General features: G+C 39.6%; 5 protein-coding genes across 5 annotated transcripts; 3 read left to right on the top strand and 2 right to left on the bottom strand.

The window, feature by feature from the left end:
* Window positions 1-699: 699 nt before the first annotated feature.
* On the top strand, window positions 700-6,147 carry PCOAH_00008210 (Uncharacterized protein; the record flags this gene model as incomplete). The annotated part of the gene is made up of 1 exon (XM_020057631.1): window positions 700-6,147. One exon carries the CDS (start codon window positions 700-702, stop codon window positions 6,145-6,147), a length of 5,448 nt encoding a protein of 1,815 aa, XP_019913108.1.
* Window positions 6,148-6,474: 327 nt separating this feature from the next.
* Window positions 6,475-8,334, bottom strand: PCOAH_00008200 (Palmitoyltransferase; the record flags this gene model as incomplete). Its single annotated transcript, XM_020057630.1, has 9 exons — window positions 6,475-6,548; window positions 6,697-6,886; window positions 6,990-7,051; window positions 7,210-7,257; window positions 7,401-7,561; window positions 7,783-7,885; window positions 8,002-8,069; window positions 8,197-8,239; window positions 8,328-8,334. The coding sequence occupies 9 exons, from the start codon at window positions 8,332-8,334 to the stop codon at window positions 6,475-6,477; spliced, it is 756 nt and encodes a 251-aa protein (XP_019913014.1).
* Window positions 8,335-9,075: 741 nt separating this feature from the next.
* On the top strand, window positions 9,076-9,990 carry PCOAH_00008190 (Uncharacterized protein; the record flags this gene model as incomplete). Its single annotated transcript, XM_020057629.1, has 3 exons — window positions 9,076-9,112; window positions 9,345-9,425; window positions 9,749-9,990. The coding sequence occupies 3 exons, from the start codon at window positions 9,076-9,078 to the stop codon at window positions 9,988-9,990; spliced, it is 360 nt and encodes a 119-aa protein (XP_019913299.1).
* A 721-nt stretch (window positions 9,991-10,711) lies between these two features.
* On the bottom strand, window positions 10,712-12,280 carry PCOAH_00008180 (Polyprenyl synthetase; the record flags this gene model as incomplete). The annotated part of the gene is made up of 1 exon (XM_020057628.1): window positions 10,712-12,280. The coding sequence occupies one exon, from the start codon at window positions 12,278-12,280 to the stop codon at window positions 10,712-10,714; it is 1,569 nt and encodes a 522-aa protein (XP_019913278.1).
* Window positions 12,281-13,266: 986 nt separating this feature from the next.
* Window positions 13,267-17,053, top strand: PCOAH_00008170 (Uncharacterized protein; the record flags this gene model as incomplete). The annotated part of the gene is made up of 3 exons (XM_020057627.1): window positions 13,267-16,507; window positions 16,661-16,770; window positions 16,874-17,053. 3 exons carry the CDS (start codon window positions 13,267-13,269, stop codon window positions 17,051-17,053), a joined length of 3,531 nt encoding a protein of 1,176 aa, XP_019913141.1.
* Between the last annotated feature and the right edge of the window lie 2,372 nt (window positions 17,054-19,425).

Below are 19,425 nucleotides of genomic sequence, written 5' to 3'. Positions count from 1 at the left end.
TTTCTCCCCCGATTGGGGAAACCTGCATCCTTCGTTTGGCTGTCCCATTTCTGTCCCAGCGAATTACCTGTGTGCACAAATGTGTATAGGCAAATGCAGATATTTGAGCGGGCACATGCACACATACATATGCATATGTGGTACGCATTTGTGTAGTAATAGGTGCTTACGTGTTGCGGAATTCTTCCCTCACTTTTTGTGAACCCCTGGCTTCCCGTTGAGTGGACCTCCCTTTTTTTATGGCATGGTCTACTTAGCAGCAAAAATTTGTCAATTTGTTTGCCGCCTGTTTGCCCCATCAGGGTGCTTGCTCCGTTGATTTGCTTGCTCATTTGCCCCTTTTTTTTTGTTTCCCCGAAGCTGCCACTGCTTCTGTGCAACGTCACCTCGATTTAGGTCGACCCGTTTACGCCATCTCAGTGGCCCCTTTTGTTGTATTGTTATTTTATTTTTCGTTTTTTTGAGTACTAACATTTTGCCCCTGGCATAGTTTTTAGTAATTTTATGCCAGTTTTTTGTAGAGGAAAGTTCGGAAGGTATTGAAAGAGGAAGCACAGTTACACCAGGATATGCGCAGAAGTGTTATAGACGCGTCTGCATGAATGTGCGTATGATGAGTACTTCCCGTGGACGTGCATATCGTGACTTTTCCCCTTCGCATGGCCCCACTTGGCGCACCAGATAACCCCCCTAACCGAAATGGTATTTAAATTTAAGAAGAAAAAGAAGGAAGAAAACTCGGACAAGGTAAGCAAGTTGTCACAAAACAATGAAGGAAATGCCAATGAGGAGGGAGAAAAAAAAGATCACAAAAGTAACTCCTGGTACAAGAAAATTATCGACAATACAATTATAACGAAGAGCAAACATGACGATAAGGAGGAGGAGAAGGAAGAACAGGAGGGGGAATGTGAAGGAAATGGCACCAGAACGATGGAAAGAAGTAAAGATTACGAATTGGAAGAACAGCTTAAGGAAACGCTAAGATCTATCACGTCCTTGTCGACCAAAATTGTGAATTACGAAACGAAGATTGAGGATTTGGAGAAAGAACTAAAAATAGAAAAAGATAAACAAGTCGATAAGGCATACGAAAAGGAGTTGAAGGAAAAGGAGAATTTTATTAAAGAAAAAATTGGCATGCTAAATGAGAAGGAAAATCTACTAAACGAAAAGGAGCTGGATATAAATATGAGAGAAGAAAAAATTAATGACAGAGAAATGTTCATTTCGAAAAAGGAAGACAAACTGAATGATCTGCAGGAGGAGTATTTGGAAAAAAATAAAGAAAAAGAAAAACTCCATTTTGAAATTGCAGACATTAAAATTTCGCTGGAAAAACTAAAGTACGAAGTTAAGGACAAAAAGGAGTGTCTAGAAAATGTGAGCAATAAAGTAATTTTAAAGGAAAATACACTGAGGGAGTTGAAAGAATTTATAAGGGAAAAAAACGAAATGATAGAATCTCTTAACGAAAAGATAACAGAGAAGGAGAAAATATATGAACAGTTAGGGAAGGATGTGGAAGAGAAAAGAAAGATAATCGAATTGCTGGACGTGAAAGCAAATGAAAAGGAAAAATATTTCGAAGAAAAAATTAAAGAGTTAGAAAAGGAACAAAATGCTCTTCTTCAAAAATTAAATGATGTTAAGGTCAGAGAAAAGGAAGTTGAGACCAGGGAAAATGACTTCCTGCACATGGAAGATGAGCTGAATGATCTTCGCAGTAGCTTCTCGAAGAATGATTGTCAGCTAAAGATCTACAAATTAGAAATAAAAGATTTGAGCAGCGCCCTTGTGGAGAAGGAGAGAGAAATATTGGACTTAAAAAACACCTACGATGGAGAAATTTGCTCGTTAAAGGATCAGATAAAGGAAAAGGAAAAAGAAATTGCCAAATGCAGTTCCTCCAATGGTGACGTGGATGCGCCGGATAAGCCATCCAGCCAAGTTGATAGTACAGAAAAGGTAGACGCGGAAGTAGAATGTGAGCAGAACCTCACCGATTTGCTCAAAATTAAGGAAAGAGAGCTCCACGAAATGAAGGAAAAATACACAAACGAAATAGACACACTAAATAGCCAGCTGAATGAAAAAAGGAAAGAATTTGTGGAGATAAAAAATAGCTATATCAACGAAATAAACAATCTGAATGATGAAATTGAGGAGAGCAAAAGCAATTTGGCAGAACTGAAAAGTGGCTACGAAATGGAGATAAACAAACTGCGCGTCGAAATGAATGCAGTACACGAGGAGAAGTACCTCTTGAACAACGAAAAACAAACACTCAGTGGAGAGATAAACAAGCTGAATGAAGAGAAGGAGTCCTTAGCCAATGAAAAGGAGGGACTAAATAACAAAGTAATCACGTTGAACAGCGAAATTGCAGCGTTAAATATGGAAAAACAGGGACTCAATGGAGAAATAAATACACTGAACGATCTGATCAACACTCTGAAGAATGAAATAAGCTCTTCAGATAACTTGATTAACAAACTGAAAGAGCAAATGAACGCCATCAACGAAGAAAAGGAAGGCAAGGAAAAACTCATCACAGAGATAGAAAATAATTACAAAAATGAAATAAACGTGTTGAAAGAAAAATTAAAAGATACAGACAATCAAGTGAGCAAAAGTATGAGAGAAGAACTGGACAACCTAAAAAGCCTCCTTGGCGAAAAGGAAAAGGAAAACAAACAAATGAAGGAGGACTACGATAAAAAAATAAAACAGTATGAGGAAGAATTGAAATCGAAGCAACAATATTTTGAAAAAGAATTAAATGACATACGGAACAAATCGCGCGAAAAGGAACAAATGTTAATTTTAAAAAATGACGAATTGAAGGAGTTGAAATTGAAGACAGAGGAAAAGTACCTTAAGCTGTATGATGACAAAATGAATCTCCTCAGGAATATCTGCTCCAAAGTGAGGGTCCCATACAGCGATGAAGTTCAGGTGGATGAGCTTCTCGAAAGGGTGGGTAACTACATAAGTCAGATGAATGAACAGTCTGGCGCAATGGACAGCAGGGAGAAAAATGAGGAACAGCATAATGAAGGACAGACCATTGGGGAGGACAAGAGTGAATCTTCTATGAACGCCGAACCGGTTGATAATGCTAATAGCCCAACTGACAACACAACCCTACAGGCGCTACAGAAAGAACTAGAATGTGTGCAAGAAGAGCACAGAGAAGTGATTGCCAAAATGAAGAACGATTTGGCGATGAAGGAAAAAACGATAGAGGAGTCGAACAACACAATCGCCGAGTTGACCAGCAGGATAAACAGCCTGAATGATACCATTTCCTCTTATAAGATAAATAATTCCGAGGAGAAAATTAATTCCTACGTGGATGAAATTAACAGCTTGAATTTGACGCTTAGCGCGCTTAAGAATAAAAATGAACAGAATGAACAGGAGCAGCTGGAGAAGCAGAACGAAATTGCAAGATTGTCGGAAGAGCTCAGCGAGTATAAGCGGCGTGCAGATGAGCAATCCAGAAAGACGATCAATGAGAAGGAGAGAAGCGAATCGAAGAGAGGAGACACAAGAAGTGACTCCGACAAGGAACAAATCTCCGAGTCGGACGTGGAAGGGGGGGGCAATTTAAAATCCTTTTTACACTTTCCCCTTCGCAAAATAAAAGGGAAAAAAAGAAAGGTCTCTAAAACTGAGAAGGAAATACAAACGGAGCTCAGGAGAAACGAGCCAGATAATGATCAGAGTGGTAAGAATGATAAGGTACCTGAAACAGATAACCAGGACGTGGACAAATACAAAAACGAACTGGAACAAATGGAGAAGATAATTGAGGACTTGAATGACAAAATATGCACCCTGACGAACGAGGTCATGCATTTGAAAAATGTGAAGAACGAACTGGATGAGCGGAACAGCACCTTGGCGAAGGTGAACAAAGAGGCAGAAGAGCAAAGAGAGAAATTGGACACGCTGAGCGCCCAACTGGGGGGTGCAAATGAAGAGATTGCGAAGCTGAACGAAGAGGTGGAAAAGATCAAGAAGGAAGAAGCACAATCGAGGGAGGCAGCCAAGAAGTGGGAAGGAGAAGCGGAGATATGGAAAGAAGACGCAGCAAAGTGGAAAGCGGACGCCGAGACGTGGAGGAAAGAAGCTGACGAACTGAAAAACAGCGCAGATCAAATGAACGAAGAATTATACTCGAAAGAAAATAACTATATGTTGAAGCTGAACGAAAATATAGGAGTTATACAAAAATTGAAGGACTCAATTGATGCAAGTGAAAAGGAAAAGGAAAATTACGTTAACGAGATAAAAGACTTGAAAAACCAATTCGAAGTGCTAAAATTGAAGCATGATGCTTTGAGCAAAGATTACGATGCGTTAAATAGGACTTATAAGGAGTTGGAGGGGAAGAAGAGCAGCCCTCCTAGTGGTGATGATCTCACCCGTGATGGAGAAAATAAATTAAGCATCCAAAATGGTAATTGCGAAATGGACCAAGTGGAGGAGGTGAATTACAGCACAGGTGTTCCCAAGAGGGTTGACTCCACATTGGTAGTGAGCGAGTACGTAAACGAAATAGCACACCTGAAGGAAGAAATAAACAGACTAAGCCTACTGTATAGCAACGGACTGAACGAAAAAAACAGCTCTGACATAAGGATCAAAGAGCTGCTAAACCAGTTGAAGGAACTCGAAGTGAAGGATAAAGAAAATGAAGAAAAGATTGCTGCACTAACCAAAATGAATGAGAAAATGAAAGCGAAAAATGAAAAAGTGAAATCGGGAAAATGGTTATCTAGGAAGGATCGCGTATCGAATGAACAGGCGAGTGTCGCAGAGGAGGAGGGAAAAGTGATTCCCCCGGATGTGAATGAGAAGAAGAATCTGGCATCAGAACAAGTGAACACATTGGAGGAAGACAAGTACCGTGTGATGAGAATAATTGATGAATGTAACTCCGAGGCAGGAGGCAAAATAATTGGGTCCTACTTGTACACCAAAAATGTGGAAAATTTACACGCAATGAATGGGGTAAAAAAGGAAGATGCGCAGTTGGTTCAGAAAGACGTAATAACAGTTGTGTGTCTAATTCTAAGCGAAATGTTAAGCCTCCTATTTTTAAACGATAAATTTGTTAAAAACTTTGAACAGATAAACAAGAATCTGTGGAAGCTTATCTACATGCCTGAGGAGATTAAAGCTCTCCTTCTGAAATATTTTTGCTTTATGAATAAGCTAAGGAATTATGTTAAAAAGGTACAGGGAAAAATGGACAATGAAGGGCACGACGATAACCAAGGGGACGGTCATAACCAAAGGTACGATGATTCGTGGTTCCTTTTTCAGAACTATTTGCAGTCATCAAGTAGTATGGAGAGAGACATGGTGTACTTCATTTTGGAGGAAAAGAAAAATGAACTAGCCGAGCTGAGTGAGCATTATGGTGGTGGATTAAGAAAAGGAGGGCCACTAAGCGGAGGAAAAATCTCAGACATACTAAACTTTTCAAAGGACGAAATGAGATTAAAGACTATAGCACAGTTAAGAAGAGATCTAAATTTCGAAAAAAAATCGAAAATATTGCTAAATAGGGATTATCAACTTTTACTTTATAAGTACCAAGAATGCGTGAGGAAGCTAAAGAGAGTAAAAAATATGATAAAGCAGCTAAATTTAAACGACTCTTCAAATAAAGGCAATTTTGCCTTAAACAGAGAACTGGACAAATATTCAGATATGAGTAATGAAAAATGTTTTAACGTAGAAGAGGATGATGACGATTCACATGGAAATAATAAAAACTGTATTATGTATGATGATAATAATAACACAAAATTGGAGAGTCAAGAAAATGTTTTAATTAATGACGTAATTAATTTGAGGAAGGCGCAAAATGTGAAGAGAAATAATTTGCCCAATTGGGGTCGTCACAACATGGGGGGCAGGTGTCACGAAGAAGCTGCTCATGCCGTAAAGGCAATGGTAAATGGTCCCAAAATAATCAGCCACAATAATTTTACACACACGAACAGGTTGAGCAATGCGCCAAAAATTAGTGCCCACTTGGAGGACATGAAAAAAATGAAAAATATTTTTAACGAATTTGTTGACTGTAGAGGGGACATAACGTTTGTGCACAGGAGTCCCTTCTGCTAAATGTGACAAAACGAGGGGGGAACTTCCCCACTCTCCCCGTCGGCAAATTCTTTGTTCTTCAATTGTTTGGGTGTCTTTTTTTGTAAAAGGGGGTTATATGCCCACGCGTGTGTTATTTGCTTGCGCTGTTAAATACGTTGCCGTGGGAATATGCACCTCAAGGGGTAAATTTTGTAGGCCAATTTGGGCACACACATACGTCCATATAAAGTTGTGTAAACGCTGCTATCTGCGCGGGGTTACTACGCGATACATCTTGTTGCAACACTTCACGTTGCGACGTCACCTTGGCACACGCAAAACTGGCAAGTGTACTCACTTGCGCTCTTATGAATTTTTTTTAAAAAACTCCTCCACGTTTTTTTTGTAAAACAACACGTCCTGCACGTTTTTTATGAACCCTGCAGGGAAAAAAAATAAAAAAAAAGCAAATATATAAGTAAAAAGATCACATGGCCCTATGCCATTTTGTATACCATATATGTGAGAATTTTCCAACAATAATGCAAACGCGCCAGTGTAGTCGTTTCGCCGAAAGTTTGTCCTTACCTTTATTGTAAAACTGCCTATTCACAGGAGTATCGCCCTTCAAACTGACGTACTTTTTCTTCTCATTGTTGGTGATGTTCACGCAGAAGTTTAAATAAATTTCATGCGAAAAAAGGAGCGCTAAAAGGGAGGCGCTAAGCAGGGATACCACAAACACGGAGAAGGTGGGGGTGCATTTGGAAAACAGGTACTGCAAAAGGAGGGGAGGGAAGAAATGTGGTATGTAGGGGAGGCGCAATTTGTCTGTCTGACTGTTTATTCATTTCCCGCTTTTTGTGTGTTTATTTGCCCACCCGAACGATCGTTACGCAGGAATTCGGCATCTCCTGGTTGCTCCCCTTGTGTATAAACGTGGCTGCGAGGGGGAAATATAAAAGGGGCTCGTTCGCGCGTGTATAAGCATGTACGGATGTGTGCGTGAGCAAAATGTCATGTTTAAACGTGTGGCATCCATCCATCCTATGAGAAGGTGTCATCCAACTTGTGGCCCCCTTTCCTTTCTCTTGTCGGTACCTTCGAGAAGGTTTTCATATTTGATGATGTTATATAGGCAGCGAAAAGCTACAGAGGAAAAAAAAAAAAAAAAAAAAAAAAATGCATGAATGAATGAATGAAACGAGTACAGACACGCTTGGAAAGCATCTAGCAACTTGCACAGTGGTGCATGCCAATGGTGTAGCCCCCCTCTCCTTTTGTCGATTTACTTATGTAGAAGGAATGAAAGGCAATTGTAGCATTTGTGCAAATGAAAATAAGGTAATAAATGCTGTTATATCCGCCGATACAATTGTTTAACAGAAAGCAGTGGTGGTCGTAGCGAGATATACATGACAAGCAATATTTACAGTGTTTACTTCGCGCAGGTCTGAGAAAAGGAACAAAATTTTTCATGTGCATAATTCTGTTTGTGCAGTTCTTATGTTCTACGTTGAGTTGGTGCTTGTGTCTTTCTAGCGCGCATTATTGTTCTCTACATAGGGTGTGTAGGTGTAAGCTTTTTGAAGGACGGATGCCCAAATAACTCACTAATAATTCACTTTAGCGCAATCTCTTTTCGTTTATGTGTAGGCGCCCTCCTCACCTTACTTCAACATCTGACAAGTGCTGCATTTGTTGTTTTGGTGAAAAATGACTTCGTCGTAGGGGTAAAATTTGAGGTGTTTATCCAGCGACGTATGGGATATTTTGCCTGATAGTTTGGGGTGCAGTTTTTTTGTGCATTAAGATGAGAGGGGGTTGAAGTGTGGGTATGTAAAAGAGTGACTATATGGGGATCATCCAAATTATCGGAATCGAGAAAATTACCCGGGTCACTTAGGGAGCATGCAAGAAAAGATAAAGCACCACTTACGAAAAGTAGAACGGAAAAAATTCTGCAGTTAGAGGGGGTGGTGGTGATATAGAAGTGTGCACGTATTGCTGCGGATGTGTAGTCATATGGAATAGACGCCAAACGAGGATGCGCACGTCGACTAGACATAAGTAGTAAAGGAACTGAACCTATCGTAGCCCACGCGACAATACTGCCCTAAGATAGCGTATGCTAGGGGAAAAGCGAAAAGGAGAATTGATCAAATAGGGTTTCAGAATAGTCATTCGGTGCGTCAAAAATGTAATGAATTTTTACGTACACTCCATATGGATTATGAGACAACCACTCAGGAGGTAGAAAAGGTAAAGGGCCTATAATTCGTATGTTTTAAAAATATGTAAGGGGGGGAGAGGGGAAATATTAAATTAAGCTTAGAAATTACGAAAGAGTGGGGATGCTTCTTTTCTGAGTCATTTTTTTTTAACTTGAAAAAGGCGACAGAAGGTGTGAAAAATCCATTCCACGAGTCCTCTTATAGATTTATTCATGTTTCTATATGTTTCCTTTCCAACGACATGAACCTAAATAGTTGTTCATGCCGTTTGGGGATACCGCGTAGGGGCATGAGAAAATGTGTACTCTCTGAGCATGTGTGTAACGTGTGCCTTGGCGCTAGCCGTTGCATGGATTATTTAAAACTGGAAAAAAAAAAAAAAAAAAAAAAAAACAGGAAGCGAAAGAAGAGAGAGGGATAAATCGCGCTAGTGCATATTCTCCAAGTTTTACAAATTTATGTTTTCCGCTAAATCTTGACTGCCCCTTTATGTGAAATAATTTTTTCTTTTCGCTTTTTCCGAAGCCGATCTGTATGTAACTCAAGCAAGAGCAAATATTTACGTACCCAATTTTTCGCGCGTGCCTTTACATGTTTCGCTGCGCTGAAATACGTGTGTGAAAGAGGCTTAAAAAGGGATACTTTTTTTTTTTTTTTTTGTTAAGTCTGGAGATGCAAAAGGGATCGAGGGTGGAGCAAACACTTCTCTGTGAAGACTTTCTCTTTTTTCAAGATGGAGAACAAGTTGTCTCGCTTATTTCCGACTGAGCGTAAGTATTAAAAATGAGGGAGATTCGCATTCGTTTCCGATGTCCCTTTATGTGTGTTGCAGTGAGTAGTGATTAATTTTGTTTTCCTTATCCCATCGCTTCTATTTGTTGTTACAATTTTTTTTTTTGGCTCAGCGTCAGGTTAAAGTGTGAGGAAGCCATGTGAATTTTTTTTTTTTTTTTTTTTACACAATATGACGTAGATTTTCATGACTTTTTTTTTTCACCATAGCAACAGGCTCCTTAGTAAAAATAAAAAACATTGCCCCCTTCGAAGGAGAATTGGAGATACAAAATTTCCTTGGACACATGGGTAAGTATCGTTAAGGATGCTCAACCATGAGTTCCTTATTTAATTGTTGTAGCATTTGCAGAGCTTCCTTCAAGAGCATTCCCACTTCTCATTTCGCATTTGAATGCTTGGTGCCCCTGCATTTGTGGCTCCTTTGCGTATTAGACAATCAGATGAGGGTTTTATTTTTCCGCTCTTGCGTCACACCTTTCGTGTAAACCTTTTTTGGTCGTGCTACAAAATTTCGAAACTGCTTGCATGGGCAGACATAAAGCGTGAATCCCTGTGTGCGAAGCATGTGTAGGGGCATTCGCGTAAATTCCCTTCCATGTATGCCCCTTCAGTGGACGTCTGCCTCATGCGCGTGGACCGCACGAAGAACGAAGCCTATGCGTTGGTGCACTCAAATGAAGAAGCTTCCCACCTCTTGCGACTGTACAAAGTTATTCTAAAGAACATGATCTTTTTGTATTCAAGCGGGCGAGACGTAGAGACCGAAATAGACATAGAAATTTTTGACAAAGATGAGGAAAGAACATTTTGGCTCGACGCAAAGAGGAATAATCTCTATTTTAACATCTGGTAGGAGGAAAAAAAGGGGCGCATTTTTGCCTAACCATATATATGGACACCAATGTGGTTTGTTTAATTTATTATTTTATTATATTTATTTTTTTTTTTTCTCCTTCCCGCTTATAGTTGCAATGCGCAGAAGTGACCGCGCCTAAGCCGGGTATTACAAGTTGAGTAGGAAAAAGGGGACAAATAAGGAAACACAAAAACGAATAAAACAGGCAAACAGAATATGGGCACTGGAAGCAAAGGTAGTTAAATTTAGATGGGTCTGCCCCAAGCGGGTTAACTCCACACGGGTGAACCACAGACGGTGCAAACCCCACACGGGATGGATTGCGCCCGTTCGAATTAAATTGAGAGAAAGAAAACAAAAAAAATTACCCATCGGTAAGGAGAAGGGCACCAAAAAATGAACAAAGCGAAGAAGACGAAGATGGTGAAAAAAAAGTGATATAAAAAAAATTTGAACAGCGGAAGGCCCTCGAATGGGGACACGCGTAACTTAGGCGTATATCTGCTATGAAGAAAAAGTGTCTTAATTGGACTTTCCCCAACAAAAATGGTCCATCGAGTGCCAACTATGGAACCAACGTGAATCTATTTGTTCCGAGTGTTGCATTTGATTTGGCTTTTTTTGGTAGCAAACTGGGGCAGTTCCTTTGACGGCTCTTTTGGTCGCATACGCCATGACCGTACTGTGCGCTTCGAGACAGGTGGGGGAGGCTTCCCCCTCACTTGGCACTGCGCGATAATATGTTTAGCACTAAGTTAATTAGGGCTTCCCTACTTTGGTTGATGTCATTCCTTTGCGAACTGGCCTTTTCGGCATTTTTGGCCGTCCTGCAGTAGGAAATTATGGAGATCAAAATGTCTGCTGCTCTCTTGATGTGTAGCAAAGAACAGAGTTCGTTTTTTTTGAGACTATTTGTGCTATGAATATAAAATAAGATGTTGCTAATGTCGGTATCTGAGAGAGTCTTTTTATTTATTAAGGAGAGTACAGTATCAGGGTTGTAGTTATAGCTAAATAGAAAGGGTGCTGTTTTTATGCTGTTGTTTAAATCGTTCAGAATTGGTTTGTTGGTCTTCTTATCAGGCTTGTAATCTAAATAATCATCATATAACTGAAATGCCATACCTATGTGGAGTCCCAAATTAAAGCAGAGATCAATGATCTTTTCATTTTTAAAAGAAAGTATTGCCATGCAGGCAAACAAATGGGAAAAAAGAGAAGCGGTCTTATGATATGTCTTAATAAAATAAGTTTTTAACGCATCTTCAATGTTATTGAATTTGAGATTGGTTTGTAGTAATTCTCCTTTTATTAAGCTTTCCACCACGTATGCAAATCGTTTGCATATTTGAGGGCACCCAATGCTTGCAAAGACAGAACTAGCACGCGCCAGTAGGAAATCCCCAGAGAGGATGGATATTTTATTTCCATATTTTTTATGTAATGCAAGAGCTCCCCTTCTGTTATTTGAGTCATCAATTACATCATCATGTAGGAGAGATCCCATGTGAATAATTTCTGACGCGGCAATAATTCTGCACTGATTTTCCACAATTTTTTTTTCAGATATATTATTACTTGCATAATTTATAATGGCTAGTTTTTTTTTCGCAATAATGTTATTTGCCGAATTGGTACTTTTCACAGATTTGGAATAATTCCGTTGGATGTTTCGAAATTTAAAATTATTTTTTGAGGACACATTGTCCACGTGATATAGTATGCTCTTCAACAGAATGCTTAAAATGACGCGAAATTTTTTCCCCTGATAGTGGTATATATATGTTATAAATTCGTCCAGATTGTTGTAGTCCGTTTTGATGATGTTATAAATATGTTCATCGATGTTTTTTATTTTATTTTCACAAAGTATATATGGATCTATTCCACTTTTTATGTTTTTAAAATAATCTTGTAAGGATGCTAACTCTTTCTCTACCTGCTCGTCTTCGTACTTGAGCACATTCATACATAGTAAAATTTCGTTATACATATTTTCTGAGTATATTGTGTTGCCAATTCCGGATGTGTCAAATGCTATTTTGTGAATGTCCGATGATATTTTATTTTTTATGTAATTCCCCGTTAATTTTATGGGATACTCTTTTAATAGATCCACTAAGCGGTTTGAGTCTTTTCCACTATCCGAAAGGAAGCCGTTCCTTCTCCACGGAAGGACGTCTTTAATTGGGTCATCATTTTTGTTGGTTAGTAGTGAGTTGAGGCATTTTCTTTTGCAGTAGTTCAGGAACTCCTTAATGTTTTTTCTCCTGCTGAGGAGGATCATCCTTCGGAGGAGGGGCGTCACACGTGGAGAAATGGGCGATGGGCCAAGTTTGCCGGTTTAGGATGCACACGCATGGATGAGCGATTGCGCAGAAGCGCTCGCGTTTGGGGCGTATGCACACGGCGTATAAACCCACAGAGGGTATAGCTGCCACCACGTCCGCAAGTACTTTGCATAGGCTCAACGGTTGAGATATGCCCTAAAATTGCATTCTTAACTCAGGTGTGGGGTGGGGTTAGGCACGCATCTGCCACATACGTGTGCGTGTATTACATACGTTGAAGCGAAGATTGGAAATTAGGTTTACTCATATAAAATCAGCTTGGGCTGCTCATCTTGGCATAACATGCCTCAAAGGGGGTGAAAAAAATAAAAATCTTCAAAAAAGTGTAAACGGATTTTTTTTCCACGCCCCCGCTTTTTTCAAACAAATAGTGAACACTGGAAATTTTGTAGATAAAATTTGACGTTCTTCATTTGTTTTCATAAACGAAAAAGAGGGAAAAAATGAGAAAACAACAAAAAAAAAAAAAATAATAAATAATAAAACGATAAAATAATAAAGGAATAAATAGAACGAATATACGATCCTTTTTTTTTTTTTTTTTTTTAGCCTCTCGGATTGCAGAAAAATAGCAAAATTGTGAAATATCTCCGAAAAGGAAAAAAATCTTGCAGCGTTTTGATTTACATATTCCACTACGTTGTTATCATTCATTTTGCCTTTTCCTTCAGAGGGTTTTTTTTTCCCCCTTGTTTTGTGTGAATTAATCTTTTCGTGTAACTTGTTGTTTTGTTTCCCATTATGCAGAATTTGAGGCATACATTTGTAGCAGCAGCGAAAATGAAGGTTACATAAGATCCATTAGTCACTAGAACGAGAAAAATGCGAGGTGAAAAGATACCCATTAAAGAGGTGCAAAAAGGAAGATTTTAATTTTTTGTGTTATTTTTCTGAGCCTCCATGTAGTTTCACCTTTGAAATAATGTTTTACTTGTACAATAAATTCACTTCCGCATCGAGGAAAAGCCATGAAGAAGAAAAGGACAACATTGTAGATGCCGGTAGAAATGTAACTGGTCTAGCTGCTGAGAATGTCGCCAAAGGGAGAAGCAACGAAAGGGATAAGAAGGAAAAGGAAGAAGACTTATTTTGGGCCCTTGAGGAAAATGAACCATGTAGGGAAGGTATAATGAAAAATGAAAGGCATGACAACGGAGTGGAAAAAGAAAGCGACATTTTCTTGGCAAGTGAGAAAATGAGCGCAAGGTGTTTTGCTTCGGAGATTAGTAAACAGGGGGGGGACACTTGGTGGGATGATAACCCCACTTGGACAGGGGTGGCACCCTTAGAGGGAGAAGTTAACACACACTTGGACCATCCGAATGAGCATCACCAAAATGGCATCAAAAATGATCAGACAAATGAGAAGAATACTCAACAGGGAGATCCCCCGTTTGAGGAATTTGATGAAAACAGTGACGAATTTTTCAAAATAGACCAAGACAATTTTTCCTCCTTCACGTTTGCAGCTAGCTGTGCTAATGAATGGAAGGGGGGAATGGAACATGTGGAAAACTCAAACGATGAAGGGAAAATAGAAGATTTTGCGAATAGGCAAAACGATGAAGACCCTTCAGAAAATGGTCAACTATTCAATGAAAGCTCCGATCATGTGAAGATAAATATATCCTTACATCCCACGGCTCATCTTAAAAGCGGTCATTTGGACCAAACAGTGATGGAGAAATATCCATTGAAGGAGGAAATGGCCTCGTTTGGGGAATCTATATCGCGTGAAAATTTGACAAGATATTTTAATAAGGGGGAAGAATGCGAAGAGGAAAATGAGGAAGGCATAAAATTGGAGGGCAAGGATTTCACGCAAATGGAGGAGAAGGAAAAAAATCAGGAATGCATTTTTAAAGAAGAATCTGTGTTGCATACACAATTGGAGGGGGAACCTATTGCTGTGGAGGGGGAAGAGGAATGCCAATTGGGGACGATTGCAGATGTCGGTGTGTCATATGAGAGGGGATCCAGGGGAGAGAGCCGCAACACGATGAGTTCAAGCAGAGGAGTTGCCGAAGATGAGGCTGGAAAAGGGGCAGAAGGGGACAACCCAAATGGAGCCGAAAAGGACACCACGAAAGAGCTCCCTATGTTAGACCCCGTAATCCCTGATGACGAAGAATCTGAGTGGAATTTTTTCCAAGGAGTGCACTTCCCCGGAGAGCGGCAGAATGCTGCCCATGAAGGTGCACGTAGTGGTGACTACAGCGATGCCCACAATGGAGAGAGCAACTACTGGCCGGTGGACATACACAGTTGTTCCAAAAATAGTGAAGACAGATTGAATTTCTGCTCATATGAATTCGCCGGGCTAGCTAATATCAATGGCAAAGAAGAGGAAGATATGGACACCTGCTTTGATAATAAAAAGTTAGAAAAGATAAGCGAAGAATTGGAAACACAAAATGGGAACCACCCATTTGAGAATGCTTCTCTAGTAGATAGCGAAAGGGAGGAGGTACTACCAAAGGTGGAAGATGAAAATGGTAAAGAAGTTCCAAGCAAAATTCTGTGTGATGAGAAACAAACTTGTGAAGTAGAACAAACTGGTGTAGCCGAAAAATGGGACGAAGAAAAATGCATGCAGATAAATACCTTCCAAAGGAGAAACATCGAAATGGATAATGCAAAAAAATCGTTTGATGCTTTTTTTTGCCGTGACGATGAACAGTATGAAGTTGCTTCCATGTCGGAGAAGCATGCTGGGGAAACTTTTTCTTTTGAAAATAAGGAAAAGGTTGAAACAGTGAACGTAGAAAAGAGCAATGAAGGGAATGATGTATCTGTGGGTGAGGAGGTTCTTCTTGCGGAGGGGTCTATGAGGATCGGTGAGGATGATTTTTCGCTTTTCCAAAGTGAGGAATCGGTGAAAGTAGTGGAAGTGGAAAATGAGGGGGGCACATCCCTCCTTGAAAATAAGCAAACGATGGAAGTGGTGGTGGATGCAGTGAATATGGTAGACATGATGGACCTGCTAGACGTGGTGGAAGGTGACGGAGGAGCGAGCGCAAAGGAGAGGAATTTCTTCGATAGAGAAGAAACCTACCAAACAGAAGAAGCCGAGGAAGAATGCAAGGTGGAAACGCCATATGGTGTTTATTCATTCGAAACAGTAGACTTAAAAATTACAAATCCCAATGAATGGACCAAGAATGATACATACGTAACGTTGGAGGAGTTAACTGGAAGGAACAAAGTGGGGGGATTTTTGTATGAAGCGCGAGAAGACACAGAAGGAATTGCAGCGCAAAGGGTGGTGCAAGTGGAGGAAGGGAAAGGTGGAAAATGGGAACAAGCTAACATCGAAGAAATGAATGAATCCAAGGGAGACAGCCATTTTAGTGGCAAAGAAATGGAAGAAATAAAGACAGTTGAATTGGTTGGCCAAACTGAGAAAAAGTTTTATCCACACCAAGAGGAGGAAGATTCAGGTAATTATCACGAATTAGATAAACATACCAAATGTTTAGAAGAAGACCCAGATGGTGACGCAAAACATATGTTAGGAGAAAATCTCATGAAGAACGGTGAAGAACTAAATTCCATTCTTTTTCCAAACAGCTCAAATGAGCAATTTGTGCAGGAAAAAGATAATGGGACGGAAAATAAATTAGAGGGTTTATTATGTGTGCCTACAAATATGATGCAAAAAAAAAATTTTCTTGATGAATACGAGGGAGAGCTGCTCCCCACCGCCAGTAGAGACACTAACTCCATTCGTGCCAACGATATAGAGGAAGAAAACAAATGGGAGGGAGATAGCCAAAGGGAGTGCGTCGAAACGGTTAAGGAGCCCCCATGTTGTGCACAAATATGGAATGAATTTTACGAAGAGACAGCAGATCAAAAGGTCAACTGGCATGGAAAGATGATCAAGCAGAATGGGTTCGATGCGAAGGCAGAGTTAACAAATGAGGAGAATTTCGAAGCAGCTAATTTGAATGATAAAAAGGAGAAGAAAAAAAAGAAAAAAAAAATTAAAAAATGCCGCATGCTACGTGAAAAACCTTTTGAATACCATTCGGGCAGTTTGAAATATTTGAAGGCCTTAAAGGAGCTACCACCGCTAGACTTTTTAAAGTGTAAAGATTTGAGACCATTTATGCGTCTTTTTAACATAGTTCTGAAGGCAGTGCGTATGTTTCGCTTTAACGGTAGGCACAAATGCACAACGGACGTGTGCGTGCGAGACGCAAGTGCATGAGTGCAGCACATAATTATGTTCCCTTTGTTACATACACCCGTAAGGACAGCCTGTTAACGTAAATTCACTTCCCCCCCCATTTTTTTCCTTTTCCTTGACGCAGAGGATTACTTGTACGTGTTGGCGGGAGATGAAACCGGGTGCATTTACGTGAAGCTGGAGGTGAAGCATGAGAAGTTCTGTCAGGTCAAGAGAGAAAGAAAACTACAAAATGTGTAACATTTAAAAGTGGCGCTCACGGGTTTCTGTAGATTCACACATGTGTTACTATTCCATAAATTTAGTCTGCCTTCTTTTTCCACTTTTCTACCTTCAGGAGGACGAAACATTTATGCTTGCGAATTGCTGTGTATCTGTTGAAGGCGGTCATGCCTTTTTAGAAATTAACGAGTACAGTGATATTTTCTCTTTGAAGTATAATCCCATAGGGACTGTGAACAGGAGCATAAATTTTTCTGACTCGAAATTTGTTGTGTTATCTGCGAGCAGAATTTAATGTGACACAGGAAAATCATTTTTTTCTATTTTTTTTTTGTCGACAATTTGCTTTTATCTGTTAAAGGTAGCCACTTTTTTTTTTTTTTTTTTTGTAAGCAGTGTGCTGCAAAGCGGTATATATATATATATATATATATACACGTTTGTATTATGTATGCGCTCCCTGTTTAGTAGGGACAATGTGTTTTTGTTAATGCTCAATTTGTTCATATGATCGCATACGTATTGAAGTAATCCCGCATTTTTCCCTTCATGCCACTTTCGCCAGTTTTACTTGCCCATGAGGGGGTGAAATTAATTGGTGGTCTTTGCGAATAGAAAGGTGCACATGTGCGTATGATGATTCTTCCCAGTAGGATCCTGCCAATATGGTAGCCTGGGTCATTTGCATTTTGACGGTAGGATGTTATATAAAATAAGTGGACTTTCCAGAAAGAAGAAAAAAACATATTTAGAATACCAATGTGCATTATCTTTGTAGACATCTTTTTTCTATGTGATAAGCAGGCAAAATGAAAGTGATACTCCCAACGAGTTATGTCATGGGTTGATCCTTCAGTCACATGTGTGCGATTTGCATTGTATTAAAAATGAAGCAATTTTTGTGTAGTTCCCTACATTTGAAGAGAAGGATAGCAATATATGTCCCTGTTTTTTCATTGGAAACATTTCGAAAAGACTTCACATAAATAGATCAGTTTATTTTTTTTTTGTCTAAAAATGCGTTACCTTAATTTTTTTTAAACGCATATTAGAAAAAAAAAAAAAAATCGTGGGAGGCTATCATTGAACGGAACGGATACACTGATTATTTTGAAAAGCACAACAGTTGTGTTGCTGTTAGTAAATTGTTGGAGTTGGTTTACTGCCACGTTCTTGTTAATAAGTTGAAACGGGGATATAGCTACAAAATTTGTCCATTTTGTCCATTTTTTTTTTTGTATTACCGTTTTTAATTTTAAAACTTTAATGAAAAAGTAGAATGGGAAGGTAGGAATGTACGCGTCTAATGGTGAAGGTATTATGAGATATCATACGTATGTATTATGTCCATGCGTGACCATGGTATAGAGGAACAAAGTGCTGGTAAAAGGAAGATAGCAAGGAACTACGTTGTGTGTTAATGTCGAAAGGTTTGTCAATTGGCATTTTTTTTTTTTTTTTTTTGGTGACCTCCCAAAATAAGTGGCCTAGGACGAGGCAAAGATATGCACACCACATGCTGACTCTTTTCCACTTTATCGCCGTTCAGCGAAGGGCAGGGGGTTGCATCAACACAGGTGTACAAGTAACTGTGTAGGCCACTGCGCACGGAGATATTCCCCCTCCCCTTCTGTATGTAAGCGTGCCCATCGTAACCGCAGAAGGTCCCTTTTTTAGTGCCCATTTTTAAAGGGTGACAACACACACTGGCCAAGCAGCTGCCATGATAATAGGCCCGCGTCAGTCGCACTTCCCCATGTTAAATGAGCACGCAAACTGTGTGTTTCGTGTAAGTACACACTTGGGGTGATACATGCCATGTCATGGGAAGCAGGGGAGATGTGCTGCCCCTTTATGGTGCGTTTGCCTCTACATGCGAACATATTATTTCCATGAGGCGGGCGAGAGTAACACACAGCTTATTAGCGTCCTAAAATTGCCTAATCATTTGTTCGCAATTTAACAGAATCGCAATCATGTGCGTGTGACGCATGGGGGGAGGAGGCGTTGTTTCTCTGTTGATGCATAAGCATTTTAAGAAACAGAAAAAAGGTGAAACCAATTGTATCGATAAAAGTGGCTACTCATGCATTCTACTTCAGTATATTATCTAACACAATGGAGTAAAAACAAACTGTACCTCCTGATTTAATTTCTACAGCGAAGGGGATCCCACACCCCAAATCCCCTGCTCTCCTCCTCCAGAATTAAACCTAATTTTAACTACCTTTTTTAAGATTCACCTATTCCGTAAGACAGATAAGGAGAGCTGCTAAATATGCTCCCTTTTTTCCAAAAAAGAAGGGTGGCAGCACTTTCTAATGGACTCAGATTAAGGCGACGGGTATACAGCGCAGTACAGTTCAACCCTACCACAACACACACCGGTTTTGTTGTGGCTCGCCAGTTCCACTCAACCACTGCATAAGGAGACAGTGTAAAATATTGGTGCGTACTATTCCTCCGCTTTATTTTCTACTATTTATAAATAAAGCTCCTATATATTTTACACAGTACTGGTCTTTTTATCTAGTCTATGAATTTCCAGAATTTAAAACATTTTAAGGATTAAAATACAGTTCAGTTTCTCACGCTTAGTAAATGAAATTACTTCAAAGAACTTAATACGTTAAAAAAAATATGTATAACCTCTCTTATAATAATCTA

The sequence above is a fragment of the Plasmodium coatneyi genome, chromosome 4, assembly GCF_001680005.1.
Source record: "Plasmodium coatneyi strain Hackeri chromosome 4, complete sequence".
Lineage (NCBI taxonomy): Eukaryota > Apicomplexa > Aconoidasida > Haemosporida > Plasmodiidae > Plasmodium > Plasmodium coatneyi.
This window is presented reverse-complemented; position numbering and strand designations above follow the sequence as displayed.